General features: G+C 31.1%; 1 protein-coding gene across 5 annotated transcripts; it reads left to right on the top strand.

The window, feature by feature from the left end:
- Positions 1-7,442: 7,442 nt before the first annotated feature.
- Positions 7,443-11,762, top strand: LOC112697255 (uncharacterized). Of its 5 annotated transcripts, none has more exons than XR_003151157.3 (4): positions 7,443-7,589; positions 9,159-9,306; positions 10,001-10,154; positions 11,188-11,762. XR_003151157.3 is itself a non-coding variant. In XM_029287661.2 (3 exons), exons 2-3 carry the CDS (start codon positions 9,184-9,186, stop codon positions 10,058-10,060), a joined length of 183 nt encoding a protein of 60 aa, XP_029143494.1. In that variant the 5' UTR covers positions 7,443-7,589; positions 9,159-9,183; the 3' UTR covers positions 10,061-11,762. The 5 variants fall into 5 exon arrangements, 3 of the variants coding, with proteins under 3 accessions (XP_029143494.1, XP_072053591.1, XP_072053592.1); XR_003810914.2 differs by lacking the exon at positions 11,188-11,762 and adding an exon at positions 10,503-10,632; XM_029287661.2 differs by having other exon boundaries at positions 10,001-11,762.
- Positions 11,763-15,999: the final 4,237 nt, after the last annotated feature.

The following is a 15,999-nucleotide window of genomic DNA, read 5'->3' as shown; positions in this document are numbered from 1 at the left end:
TACAAAGGACTGAATTAAAAATTAGGTTTTCAATCGTAATGCTAACCTTGTCCCAACATAATTGGTCTATCGCTAGACGCCATCGGATACCCTCGCCTCATGCTGGTCTCTGCTCTGTTGCATCAACCCTATTAACCTGAAGTCGATTACAAGAATAACACGGTTTCAATTTATGAAATGTCATAACGAGTTACAAATTCAATACATAAGCAAGACATAAATAATTGTTACCTTGCAGCCATAAGATACATGAAAATCCCTCAGTCAGGTGGATACTATTGGAAAAATCTTTGGTATATCCAAGACATCAACAGCGGAGTGCAGCTGGCGATGTCTGTGGTGTCTCGGTATGCTACAGAGCACAGCGAATGGTATATCCATGCAAGTACCGTCGAGCTTCAAGACAGCCCACGGCACCGCTCGAAGTCCTGAAGCAGTGGTTGCCACCGCAAATGGACCAAGTTGTTCAACTTGTCCATCATCATGTACCCCCGATCAGTAACAAGATGTAACACCTCGCATACTGTCGGAGTTTCTCTAGGTCGTCCGTCTGTGGCATATCGCGGACATGGTCCCGCAGCCATCTAAGCTTCAACGAGAACGACTCCTTCCTCTGCGCCCCCTGCTGTAGAACCACCAGAGGCTTGGCACCAAGCAGTCGCTCCACCAACTCCTATGTCTCCATGTCGTTCCACCTGTAGAAATCACGGAAGCACCCCCCAACTAGCTCCCCATGTGTGCGTAGCACAAGATGGTACGCCACTTCCTACAAGGTGATAGTGGCCTCACGCCCTCATCCCATGGAAGATGGAACATATGGGTCTCCAGACGTCATCGCTCCACGAATGCCGTGATCAGGGAATTGTCGAATATGAAATCCCTGAGAGGCAGCATGTTGCCGAATCCAGCCTCCCTCAGATATGGGACGATGGCATCGGATGGTGGAAGCGTGTGACTCACTCACCGGGACAGAAGTAAGCGAGGCCTCTGACAAAAAAAATATTTAACAATTATTAAAAATAAAAAATTTGTTTAAGTCCATCAACATATCAAATTGGCTTAACTATTGTATACAGTTACTTAACAAAATTTTACACGTATGTACTAACTGAGATTATGTCAACACGACATTCTCTGTTAATATATACTTACTTAACTAATACACATTTTTCCAATAACATACGTGAAATTAAAACATTCAGTAAAATAATTAATAATCCAATTATCAAATTTTAACTTAATAATCTAATTATCAAACTTGGATAGTTAATAACTAAATTAAAAAAATTAAGAAATGTGTGACCAATAAACTAACTTCAGTGGTAGGAAAACATCTACCCCAACATTTAAACTCTAAATTAATAATTATATAGTTAACAACTTAATTACCAAAAATTAATAACCACATTCCTAGAATTATTAATTACTATCAGTCACATGTTCCTAATGATACAAATTATATTCTAGTTTTTGACAACTATCTTAACCATGGCTATACATATATAGGATTACATACATAAATGTCAAGATAATAAAATTAACCGCAAAATAAGCTATTCTGACGTAGTGTCATGTTGTGTTCAGCCTGTTTATGTCCCGATCACGTGTATCTCTACGCGTGCCATATGTGTCTTACCCAATAATAGTTTTAAAATGGGATAGAAGAGAAGAGAGAGTAAAAAAAAAAAGATCGAAATAAGGCACAGATCAAAGCTGTACATCTATATATAGGCGTAATTCAGTCTTAACTCGTTTACAGTGTAAACGAGATAAGTTTCCACGTACTGTAAATGAGATATACACGTGTCACGCGTACAAAGTTTATCTCGTTTACACTAAAAAACATATTTTTGTAATAATTTTTATAATTATTTATTTCTGTAAATATCACATTTATTTAAATAAAAAATCCAAATATGTATGTTGTCTAATTTTATTTTACCGTAACTAACTATCTTTGTTTAATCAAATTAATTTTAACACACTAATTATATTATCTCTGTTTAATAAAATTAACTAACTCACTAATATATATTATCCACATACAATAAATTATTATATCAATACAAACAGATATCTAACTAACTAATAGTCCCTTTTACTGAAAAATAAAATAAAATTAAAACTTAATTACTTATACATAATAAATTAAATGAAATGATTAATGTAAAAAATAGAATGATTAACATCTTTAATTTTAGATCTTCGAGGCAGTTAGATGATAGTGATAGAGCCTTACACTTGCTCTTCGTTCTTTTCTTCGGAAGAAAGAGTTGAGATGAGGGATTTGTAAGAGTGATGGGTTGAGTGTGAGAAGGGAGAGAGAGAAGGCACAACCACAAGCCAGAAGTGCGCCAAGTGTGCATGGTATTGAAATCCAACCATTTGATTTTTGTACCTCACATGGACCGTCCGATTTGTTGAGTCCTAAAATATTCAATTAGTTGCAAGTTGTACACCACATCTTAGTACAATAAGTCTCTCTAATAAAACTGAAATACACCAACTTTACATCAATATTAAAATTAAAAGTGACATCTATTCATATATTTAAAAATTTCAAAACAATTAGACAGTATACAGTTAAACCTAAAACGGTTCAACATCCAAAGTGATTAAAAGTGCTTCTCCATTCTCTTAATGAGTTGTCAAATCCTCTATTTTTATAAACTTTCTATACTTGGTCTACACGCGCTAACTAGGAGGCACCGTGCTTGCCAAGAATTAATTTCCTCCTTATCTCAAGCACCAATTCAACTAACACTTGTGTACTATATAAATATAAGCACAAACTCTTGCTTTTCCTCATCTCTTCTTTTCCTTGTTTTTCTTAGCCCACAACTCCCATTGAACCATGAAGAGAGAGGGTCGTCAACACGGTATGGTAAGGACTTATATTATCCTACCATCACCACTAAACCCAAGACCCAAGACCCGGCCCGTTACCCAGTTGGATTCCCCGCCCACTGCTGGGCTTTTCACCAAGGTGTCCTCTAAGCCCACCAACCACTCAAAGTTTACCGGCAAGTGCGGGACTCCACGTTGCACCGGCTGCCACCTCCACCCTGCTTGCAAGTCCAAAGACAAGACTAAGGGCACCCAGAAGGACAAAAATTGGCGAGTCACGAATGAACCCGACTTGAATTTTCGCGGGTTGTCCGCAACCCGGATGTTGGACCATCTTTCTAGTTACGGGGATGACTACGTGGAAGATGAGATTCACTATGATGTGAATGATCCGTGCACTTCAGAAGTTGATGGTGATCGGGTGAACAAGGATGATGGTATTTGCGTTTCGGAAATTGTGTTTGACTTTAAGGTGGATCATGTTGAAGAAAAATATGAAGATTGGTATTTGGTGGAATCTTGCGCATAATTGATGATGATCATATTCTTCTTGTATTTGATGCTAAAACAATTGCTTGAAAGAAAAATGTGGGTATTTGGAACTGGATTTCACTATTCAACAATTTCGGTGGCTGCAATAATGTGGAAAGATCCAAATTATTGAACCACGCTTTGTACTTTGTATTTGTGTTTATCAACTTAACAATAATGGATAAGAGATATATATAATAAAGTTTGGTGGGTTCTCTTTTTAGTTTTTATTTTGGTTTAATGAATAACAATCTGTGAAACACTTCATAAAAGATTTTTCTTCACCTAGATAAAATAAAAAATTATATTTTCAGATTTTTTAAATTAAATATATGTCTTCTATTATAATTTATTACTGGATAGTAAATTTTATTCTTTGTTCATAAATTATGCTATTTTACTACAATTTACAAAAAAATCGCACAAATTCTCAAATTCATACAATTTGTAAATAAAACAATTTCAACTAACCAAACAAACAAACACGATCTCTTATAAACTTGTAGAAACTTGTAATTACGTGAACAGAGAAAGAACATACAAAATAATAATTTGCAAACCCAAAGATATTACGCGAATACAAAATCATAAATTCATAATATGCAAAATTAGGAATCGAAAAATAAATGTAACATATAATTTATAAAAAAATAAATGTCTTTTTTTTTTGTCGTATAGACATCAACATTTAAAATTTTAAAAATTAAAAAATACTTTTAAATTTCTATCGTTCTTAAAAGTTCAACATATGAATCTTTCTGTCCATCCGGATATGTCAAAAGTAACGGAGATGTGTGATTGCTATTCTGTTTAGTCTCCCAAACTCAAAATTGGTTTTAATAACCACTTTCAAGTTTGAAGACAGAACCGAATGGTTATAGCAAAGGTTGCTATTCCCACCAACGTTTTGAACACATCTAAATTTTTAATGAAATTTTGATTGAAAGGCAAAACACCACAAAGGTTGTTGTTAGCAAGATTCAAGTGCCTTAAGCTCCTCATCTGGAAAATAAACTTTGGAATAGTACCATTGAATTGGTTAGTTTGAGCTCAGATTCAAGTGAACCAAAGAAAGAGTTTGAAGCTAGAGTCAATATTTTCGGAGAAGGCAAGTATTATAAGAGGGAATAGTCCATTTGAGCTGGTTTCTAGAAAAATCTATATGGGTAAGGTCGGTATAAAGATGTCAGAAAGAGAAGCAATGAGATTAGCGTTTGAAATGGTCAAAGTTTTGAACTTGCCGATGTGGGCAAGAATAACGTAAAGTCCAGAAGCTCTAACTTGGACATTGATTCTGAAGCTGAAAGAATCAAATACCAGAGTTTGGAGAGGCTATTGATGCATGTGAAGGTGCAGAGAGAGAAAGTGAGTTCAGGTGGGAAGCAAATGAAGGTTACGGGGCAATTGAGGAGGTTAAGAGTGATTGGAGTGCGGTGAAGGAGAGTGCAATGTAGTAGGAGGAGCAATTTGAGAATGTAAGAGACATGAGGTGTCCAAAGGGCTCTGAGTTGTCGCAAGTTGTGGCGTTGGCCGTTGAGGTATGGGGATTTGGGAAATAGACTGAGGTTGGGATAATTGACACCAATAAGTATGTACCTGGATTCGTCAAACAAGAGTTTAAATAAAATTGATTTTATAAAATTAATTTTAGATAAAAATAAGTTTATATTAATATAATTTATGTTTGATAATTTTATATTAAAATTAATTTTGATAAAATAAATATTATTTAAATAATATTAATTATAAATTTTTTTAAATAAATAATTATTAAAAAAATATAATATTAAATTATAATATTATTTTTTATGTATATGTTTATTTTTTTATACTATTTTTTTTGTATGTTTTTATATATTATTTTTTTAATGTACTCTTAATAACTTTTTTAATAGGTTAGAATTTTTTATTATATTATTATTTATGATTAATTTTTTTGTTTACTTTATTTTACCTAATAAAATTAATAAATCATATTATAAAAATATACTATATCAAACAAAACAGTTAATAAAAAATAATAAATAATAAAAAAAATTCTTAAAAATAATAATAACATATATAATAAATAAGATTGATAAAAAAAAGTAATTGTTTAGATATGAAATCACTTTTAAGAAGCTATTTTTTTTTCTTTCCAAAGACAAAAAACAAACACATTCTAAATCAATTGCTTTTTAGGTGGATTCTATGGTGTAGAAGGAGAAAATTTTCTACACCTATATATATTTGTTGTCAATAGAAAAAGGTACCAAGTGTTCAGAGAGAGAAAATTTAAAAACAATATCTACCATTATTTTATTAAGTTGTAAAATGTTTTCAATTTTTTGTTTCTTGACGTGCAAGAAGAAATTTAATAGTTAAATATAATAAATATTTATTTAATTAGTGATTATAAAATTAATATTGGACCTTTATTTGAATTTTTTTGTTTTTGTAAAATTTTATTTATTTTGAATCAAACCATATTTATAAATAAAAATTAAAAATACAGACCTAAATTTTATAAATTACAAGACTTATAGAAAAAAGTCATTAACTTTTTATATGTATTAAAGCATATATTAAGTATGGTGCAGCAGAAAAAAAAAAGTCTCCTTCTAAAATGTTCACAAGAAATACATAAAAAAAATTCTATAGTAATTAGATACATTTTTTGGAATAATAATGAACAAAATTTATTTTAAAATACTAATTAAATTAAATAATTAATTAAAATAACTATCAAAATTTATTAGAAATATGAAAAGGGTAATAATTTGGTTAAAAAATTTGAGAAAATAATATATATTTAGAAAAACAATATGATTACGGTTAAAAGGTTAAAAGATTTTCATAAATAATAGTTCTAGTAAATAATATAAAATTTGTGATATACGTAAATATAATTTTTAATTAATATATATGATTTGAATATTAATTTAAATTTAAATTTATCTATTTTAAATATTAAATAGTATTTTATATTGTATTTTAATTTTTAAGTTGATAGATGAATAATTAATTATTTTTAATTTATTATGTGTTAATTTTTAATTGTGAGATAAATTTAATTATTTCACATATCAAGTATTAAATTTTTTTTTGGTGACTATATCAAATATTAAATTTGATTATATTTATGTATATTGCAAAATTTATATTGTTTACTATAATTATTATTTATGAAAATGTTTTAATCTTTTAAACCTTAATCATTATCCAAAATAAATAGAATTCACAAAAAAAGCCCAATATCATTTTTATAATCATTAATTAAATAAATATTTAGTTATTAAATTCCTTCACGTGTTTTAAGGAGTAGCAAAAAAAAAAAAATAAACTCTGCAATTTATCAAAACAATAGCAGATATTGTCTTTTAAATTTTTTTTCTCTAGACATTTGGTAGTTTTTTTTATTGACAACAAATATATAGGTGTAGAAAATTTTCTTTTTCTACACCATAGAATTCACCTGCTTTTTAATATTACGTGATTGTCTTAAAACTAAAAGTGCTACATGGATGTCCGGCTTTACATTAAAATTACGTATAAATAGAATGAACTCGCTTTAATTTACCAAGAAAGGAGCGTAGTGACAAGTAAATATATTAACAACAACGCTAATAGAAGCTACCTGATTCTATATACTGGGACAATATGATGAATCAAATTTAGTAAGTTGGATTTATTTATGTGCATCACTTATATAAATACAAGCAAAATGTTAAAATAGTTTTTTAATTTTTATGTACGGTAAAAGAACGAGCAAAATAATTTAAAAATAAAAAATTTTAATAGTATTAAAAGCTAATTAACTTAAAAAATAAATCATTTTTATAATTATATAATTATAAATTTATAATATAAAAAATATTTTTTAAAAAATTATTCTAATACTTGATTTTTAAATATTAAATTATTTATTTGAATAGTTAAATTTTTATTTAACGTAATATAATAAAAAAATAATATTATACATTTAAATTTTTTTATTAACTAAATTTAGCTAAACTAATTTAACATAAATAAAATTAACTATAAATAGTATTATTTCAAATTTTATTATTTAGTTTGATTCGATTGATTAGATTTGATTTATAAAAAGATTTGGATATATAGATTAAAGTAAGTAAAACCTTATTAACTGGTGTTGAGAGGATCCATTCTCCTCAACACCGTTCGTGAGCTTGAAATTGGTGCTGCCGTCGCCGTTGTGTCACTTTCTGAAGGTAATTGGGCGTCTCTTCCACTCTTGTAGTTCTGATTGTCTATGTCTAAGTCATCATACTATTGCTGTTATTGTCTATTTGTTATAATTGTTGTCTTTTGTTGCTCATATAACAGTTCTCAATTGTCAATTGTGATAGACGTTGGTGGTGGAGGTTTGGGTTGAGATGGTGGTAGTAATGTGGGGGTAAAATTGGCATTGTGTAGTGTCATGTTTTGTGCAACACCACCAAACAAAATAAAAATTCTATGTATGCTTATAGCTGTCTCTAGTCTGAAGGTAAGTGAGTACTGATGTTCATAAACAATTTCAGCTGTTTATTTTTGTAAGTTTCCTTCAACTACTTTTGTGCAAATACCTTGGAGAAATTCCCTAGCTTGTAATTAAAATGATTATAACAAAGTGATTGAGAACAATGAGAGGGGTAATATAGGGTGTGTTTATATATTATAGAAGGATGGGATGGTACCTAATTCTGTGATGCAAAGCAAATCCAAAACCTAGGAATCAAATCCAAAACCTAGGAGTCAAATCCCTTTAAACTGAAATGCAATTGTTTAGAGTGAAAACCCCACACACAGTGATTTTTTTATATTTGATTTGTTCTGGGGGATTGATGGATCTAATACCTTTTCATCCCTAAGCTATCTCTCTATTTAAGATTTAACCTCTTCAGTTGCACTTGTCTTGTGCTGTGTTCTTATATAGTTTGAATCCAATGTTTATTATGCCAAAAAGCAAGTTACAGTCTATAAAGAAAAGGACTTTGGGTCATTAGTTTTGCAAAATTATTGTCGCTATCGTTATTTGGTATTAATATCGTCCTCTTTTTTGGGTTTCAACAAAAGCACATGTAAAGACTAGTGTGACACTGTGGGTTGGCAACATACTAGGACACTTTTCAAAGGGAATTATGATTTGGATGTGTTACCATGTTTGTAACAGAATGATGATCTTGCACTCTACTTGTGACCCCTATTGGCTTAGGGGCTCTTGAAGGAGTAGTTTACATGGTGCTGTTAATGAAGTCCATAGATATATTTGGACAACCATGAATGAAATTTAGCCTTGGATGGAGAAGGAGTTATTTTGATTGGATATGATGTTATTTTGTTTAAACTTTAAGTATTTCAATATTTATATTAATATGATGTTATTTTGTTTAAACTCCTATTCTGTTGTGTTTGCTTGTCATCAATTAGTTTGGTATGTTTTGCATAATTTTGAAAATTATTGACATACTCTACCAGTCTAGCTTTAGGAATCTTTTTTTCCCTTGAGAGAAAGTGATTCTAGTGCTGCATTGAGAAGTCTTGAGTTATGGTTTAATTTGGTTTTGATTTGGTTCTTTCGAAAAATCTGAACTATGCACAGCATAGCCATTTAGAATTCATCTACTGGTACTCTAGTTGTTTACTTCCCCTAAGTCAGGCTCTGAAGTCTCAGCTGCTATAATAGGTCATTTTCTTTTCGATTCATGCTTATGATACCTTTTTGTTATCTTTAACTTATTTTATGTCCTGGTCTGAACTATTAACTGGTCTTTACTTTGAGCATCATATGATTGCAGGGATTGGTCTCTACAAGAAAGAACTATGCCTCACAATACTCAACCTCTGACAGCACTTTTGGTGTTCACGGGACTGAATGCAGTTTTGTGTTCAACCATTACTCCAGTTTATGATTTTGTTTGCTTTCTACCCTATTGGGAAAGAAGGGTAAAGATTTTCTCTGTTTTTCTTAATCTTGAAAACCAGTTCTCTGATCCATGTTCTTTCACCGGAGTTTGCTAATTTCGTCGAAGCGTTTTGTTATTTTCCTTATGTGTTTTTGAGTAGATCTCAAATTTATTGGTTGACTGAACCCGCTTATCTACTACTTGATCAGGGGGAAAAAATGAAACTTAGTTATCTAGAGAGTGAAACAATCAAATTTTAGTATGTGTTATAGACTAGCTGAATGCCCTCTCAAATGATGCGTAGAAGAAATAATATTAGAGTAACCATTTTGAGATATGCACATATCATGTGTCATTGTCCATTGCATCCGTGAAGCTGCTCTCCATAATTGGGCAAGAAGTGCATTATGTTGTCAAACTCGGGAGTGACATGGCTTGACGTACCAGAATCTGGATACCAGGCCGAATCTATCAGAGTTTCAAGAGCTGGTACCTTGGCAAAAGGATGTGCTATTGATTAGTCTGTATCCCTTTGCCCCTTAGCAGCTCTAAGATAATTGGGATAATGTTTTGTTGTTGTATCGAAGTTATGTAACCTATGTTTGATAAGCACTCTTGGACTGGCTTTTTGGTAACTGTCAAAACCTCGAGCAATTCAATGTGGGATACTAGTTTTCGCTGCAATAGTTTTGTTAATTGAGATTTTTTTTTTAAACTAAATACTGTGTTTGCAGAGGGAAAGGCATCACCAAGAGCATGAAGCTGCTATGCTTATGGCTAACAATTCAAAATAACCATTGCATTGTGAATTACCTTTATGGAGTAAGATTACCTCTACCTGGAAGCCTCAATTGGGAGGCTTGACACCATGTTCAAGGCTTTATTGAGGTCGGTCAGTGCTTTTATCTTTAGATCATTTTTAATTTCTTTTGTTTGCCATCTTTGAATGATGAAGGAAGATAGTTTTCATCTTCTTATGTTAACATGAATACTGAAATAAAATAGAAATAAAAATCTTGAAGTTATTTGTGAAATATTACTTAAATTAAATAGCAGTTCGAAAAAGAAACAAAACAAAAAAGTAGGATTAAATTGATTATAATTGTGAAATATGGAGTTATTTTTTTATATATAATTTTTTTCACATAAATAGTGAATTATGTATTGCTGCATTGGTGAAGGTATTTACATTTGAAACTCTTTACCGAAAAAGTTTTTTTTTTTTTCGGATGATAGGCATTCCAAAATAAATGAATTTGATTCATGTCGATGGATGAAAACCAAGCTCTTCAATCATATTTAATATTTCAATAAGTATTCCTGACATTCAGAGAGATTTGTCTAAAGCTACATTTAGAATGGTGGAGTCTACAGTGCCTACAGCTACGATAGCTGTAGTGATGATTATACAATTTTAGCAACACTTAAAAAGTGTTTCTAGTAAAAGAGTGTTGCTTTAAGCATTACTTTAAATAGTAAATTAAACACTTTGTCAAACATGATCACCAATTATTTTTCCTCTCACATCCCTTTACCAACCGTTTGTACTATTTTTTAATTGCAAGCTATGGTGATTTGAATTAAACGGAGGTCAATTAATGTCAAACCTGTTGTAAATTAGAAGTTATGAGCAATTATAAAAGCTAGAGAAAGTACATCTAAGTTTTGTTTGAAATAAAGGCACACAGTTAAGGCAAGACACATAACAATGAACTACAGTGGTCGTATTAAAAAAACTCAAGCTATATAATTTTCATGTTGTTCATATTGTCCACCTCTCAAGGATTCTCTGAGAAATGTTATGGCAAAATTGGTGCTAAAAATGTTTCTGATATTATCAAATCCTGACCTTTTCGCACTGATTGAATCATAACTCGAACTACAGAGTTCTAATTCAAGTGGTTCCACTGTCATTTGAAAGTTGACACATAGGTACAAAACCAAGAAAAATGGTGCAAAATAGAATGCAGCTTGCATACGCAAAAGGTTGTCCATGTGACAAACCTTCTCCCGTACAAAACAAGCTGCACATGGAGATTTAATGAAGCACTTGAGCTCGGGTTATGGTCCCTCTTTTGGCCTCCTTGATTGGAAGTTGGGAAACAAGGGGAGGGTAGGCACACTTACATAGTTCATTTTTAGGTTTTAGCTTTGGGTTTTAGAGAGAAAATCTCTCATTTCACTCTAGGTTTTCTCTCTTAGCGTTTAGTCTTTTCCTTATTTCATCTTCAGTTTCCTTTTTTTTTGTCATTCTTTAGTTTCCTTATATTACCCACTCACAACACTTGGATTTCTTGTTTTTCATAGCTATTATTCTAATTTTCTAGTTTTGATTTCCACATTTCAAAGCTCTTTAGTTAGAATCTGTATTTTATGGAGTTTTGTACCTTGATGGATATGTAAGGCTAAACATATTGTGCTATCTCAAGGTTTCCAAGGAGTTCATGAAGATGCCTTGAAACCCATTTCATTTTAATGCATGGTTGTATTTTTCTACTTCCTTCAATATTTTATATTTAAATGTTTATGTTTGACTGATATGAATATGTGATTAGAATAGATTTATCATGTGTTATTATTCATGATTATAGAAAATTCTTGATGAATGGTGAAGGGTGGTAATTCTTGATTGAGAAATATTAATACAATTATCTTATATGTTGGATTAGTTTTCAGTTCCTAGAGATTAAGATTTTGATTTTAGGTTGCTAATTACTAATTCTAGACTTGACTAAAAATCAAGAGTTTATAATTTGAGAGAGTTGATTTATGCTTGTCATGTGTTTAATGAACTGCAAGGTTAAGGATAGGCTATCCAACCCTTAGGATCCCTTGTGTTAGTAGTTCTAGATCTTGAATTTCTTTTGTTTTGACTTTCATTGTTTCTCAATCTTGCTTAAAATTGTCTCTTACTTTCTTGCACAAAACCAAAACCCCCTCCAAACCTAATCAACTACAATATATGTGAATAATGTGAGAGACTATCCAAGTTGCACCCTACAACTACTTCAACTATGGAATGGTTCAATTTGGTTTATAAGAGCAAGTCCAATGGGGAGACCCAATTTTGCTTTTTTCTGACACCAACAGGTCCCAACCGTTGAAGCAAACCAAGTGAAGGTCTCCACACATATTTCTAGGGGAGCCAGGCCTCTGAACAGGGATTTTGGCAAGCCAATAATAACTTGCCAAGTGGCAAGTTATTATTTAAATAAATAATTATATTATAATAAATAGATAATAATTAATTTAGTAATAATTATAATAATTATTTATATTAAATATTGATATTCTTATTTAATTAATAATTTATTAATAATTATAATAATTAAATAAATTAAATAGTTAAATTTTTATTTAATTAATAATTTATATTAATTATTTATATCAAAAATAATATTAAATATTATTTATATTTATATTATTATATTAAATTAGCCGTTGCAAAACTAGTTGTTACTATGTTACCGTTATTATTAATAAATTAATATTTTGTTACTCTATATATACCACTTAGATACACTTGTATTCTCACACTCTCTACTACTCTTTTTCATCTTCTTCCAAATTTACAAAATTAGTGTAACCCCGAATTATATATTGTGTATTATTATTATATATGAATTTATTTAATATTAATATCTTTTAATAATGAATTATTTATAAATTTATAAATTTAAATTATATTATTAAAAAAATTAATTACATTAATTTCAAATATTTTAATTAATTAATTAAGTGAGACCACAATAGGAATTAAAGTTAGTTCCTCCTAATGGAGAAGAGAGAGATGTTTTGAGTTTCTATTTACTCTTTATGATGCAAAAGCTGATGTGGAGTTATTTTTTATGACAGATGGACCATAAACAGGAACTGGGATAAGTTCCCTACTAGAAATGGTCTAAATTACAATTTGGTGGTTAGTGTCACCTAACTCTCACCCACTCCCTATGACAACAACCATAAAGCAAGCAAAGAATATGAAAATTCCAATTATTGATGCACCTTTTGGTTCATTAAAGACTCGGTGAGCATGAGTTTGAGATAATTCTAGACAAGATTACCAAGAAAACTAAGGGTGTATTTTGTTTGCGTTTTATTTTCTGTTTTCATTTTTAATATTTTTTGTTTTTAGATTTTATAAAAAAAAGTAAAAATATGAGCTGAAAATAAAAAGCATGATTTTATTATTTTCATTGTTTTTATTTTTTTTCATAAAATTTAAAAAATAAAAAATACTGAAAATAAAAACAGAAAATAAAAATACACCCTAAGTTTTTAAGTTTTGACCCTTGAATATCAAATTCGAAAAAAGGGGATAACACTCAATGACGAGTCAAAGACTAAAGATTTCAGCATCAATAATGACTGGGAAGTGAAGGATGACATAGCCTGCTTTATAAAAAAGCTACAAAATCTCGGTATAAGTAAAAAAAGATGTGACTTCAGAAGAGACAGAAAGTCAAAGCCAAAATATGAAGCTGTTACATACTTAAACTGTAGGGATACTTATTTAACCTGTTACATACTCAAGCTGTTAGATATCTCCAATTTCATCAAACTCATTTAAAAAAGGATACTTATCTATAATGAAGAAGCAACTTAGAACTTGGATATAGCCTGACCATGTTTGGAAACTTTCTTTCTTTTGAGATACTTTACCTACGGATCAAGATATTTTCAAGTGAAAAAGTTAATAAAGTGGTAAGTGAAAAATTAATCACTTTTAAATTAAGACTAATGAGACACACATTTTATAAAAATTATAAAATTAATAGTAATTAATTATTTACTTTATTATTTTATCAATTTTTACATTTTAGAAGATCTAAATTCTTTTGCTACAATTCTAGCCCTTAAAAAATCTCGAAGAAAGGGTCATGTACGTATTACGTAAATGTTGGTTATCCGGGTAAAATGACTTACTCATATAAATGTGGTTCTTGTTCAGTAAAACATTAATGTTACTTGAATGAATTGTCACTCTATTTTCCTACTGCACAGAATTAGAGGGTAGTTCCTGCAAGATTTTAGCCATTACATAAGTGGGCATTTAACATGCCCAACCACAACCCATTATGGCACTGAATTCACCTCAACAACCTCGTCAGTATTCAGTACATGCAGTCAGAAGTTTTTAAATTTTTCTATGCCTCAAATTTTCTATGTTGAAAGTTGAAACAATTAGTTACTAGTTTTAAAATCTTTATATGCCTAAAAGTAAAATTTGAATATGGAGCACTTGGTTAAAGGAGGATAAGGTTTTATTTGCTCAACCACACTCCAAATTGGATGCAAGATAATTATTAGGAACAGATAGATTCCAAATGCAAAAGTGTAAAATAACAAATAAAAAGAGTAAAGCTAGGAAATCAATACTATATATAGCAACCAATTTCAGTTAATATTATAGCAGCTTGTCTAACAAGTCTAATATAAAATCTACTAAATGAGCTTTTGTTGAGTTTGGATTTCGAATGTTTCTTTTACTTAAATTTTGAATGTACTTATATTTTAAAGAGTTTCAGTTTTTTTCTTTTATGTTAGTGTTAGCTACAACGTTAATTGTGCAAAATTGGTTTCTAAAACTTTCTCTAAATAAAAACATAGTAACAAGTGGTACTTTGATTTATTACACATATCTTTTAAAAAAAGAGAGACGCCAATAAGAACAACAACAAAATCTTATTCTATTAGGTGAAAAGAAAAAAAAGAAAAACAACTACATAATTTTAAAAAGATAAATGTTACCCTATTTTTTCTAGAATAATATGTAAATTATTCTTTTTGATATGTCATATTCTAATGGGTGTTTATTTATTTTAATTTTTAGTAAAACTTGTTAGATGACTAATTTATCTAATAAAATAAAAAATAAAAAATTAATTTCGAGTCATTAAAATTTGATGAAAATTCAAAAAAATATTTGAAAAATAATGTTATATATTACTCTTTTATTTTTCACACAAAATCTCTTATTTCTAACAAAAATTAAATAAAAATCCAGACCTTCATAAAAAATAATTGCAAACTAGCTACATTAATTTTTAAAGGGATAAGTACGATTTTGGTCCCTAAAATTTAGTGCCAGAATCAAAATCGTCCTTCTTGTATTTTTTGATTTAAAATCGTCCTTAACGTTTTTTTTTTCGTAATAAAATCGTCCTTTTTATTATTTTTTTTGACAAAAATACCCTTCCTCCTTCCCCTCCCCCTCCCTTTCCTCCCTCACTCCCACCCCCACCTCCGGTCTCCCCTTCCCCCCTTCTCTTTCCCCCACCCCCTCCTCCGCCCACCCCCACCCTGACCCTGACGTCCCCTCCCCTCCCTGTCTCCCCTTCCCCCCACCCCCACCCCGCGTCCCCTCCCCCTCCCTGTCTCCCCTCCCCCCCCCACCCCCACCCCCACCCCACCCCGCGTCCCCTCCCCCTCCCGTCTCCCCTTCCCCCAACCCCCACCCCCACCTTCACCTCCACACAGAGAAGCAAAAACAGAAAATCAACAAATTCAAACACAAATTTAACAAGCAAAAACAAAAAAGTAACAAATCAACAAAGAAGCAAATGGTAATTCCTCAGAAATTCAAAGCACAAAGAAGAAGAAGGTGGTGGTGCGGTGGTGCGGTGCGGTGCCGGAAGGCGGCAAGGTGGCAGCGGGACGGCGAGATTGCAGCGGCGGGACGGCGGCTTCCCTTCCCCCTTCTCCCTCTTCCCTTCCCCTCCCCTCCCCTCCC

Source organism: Arachis hypogaea, chromosome 6 (assembly GCF_003086295.3).
Source record: "Arachis hypogaea cultivar Tifrunner chromosome 6, arahy.Tifrunner.gnm2.J5K5, whole genome shotgun sequence".
Lineage (NCBI taxonomy): Eukaryota > Viridiplantae > Streptophyta > Magnoliopsida > Fabales > Fabaceae > Arachis > Arachis hypogaea.
Note: the sequence above shows the minus strand (reverse complement) of the source record. Positions and strands in the feature narration are given on the sequence as shown.

Coding starts and splice junctions, on each gene's coding strand:
- LOC112697255 (XM_072197490.1), top strand. CDS start 9,184: ATGCCTCACAATACTCAACCTCTGACAGCACTTTTGGTGTTCACGGGA.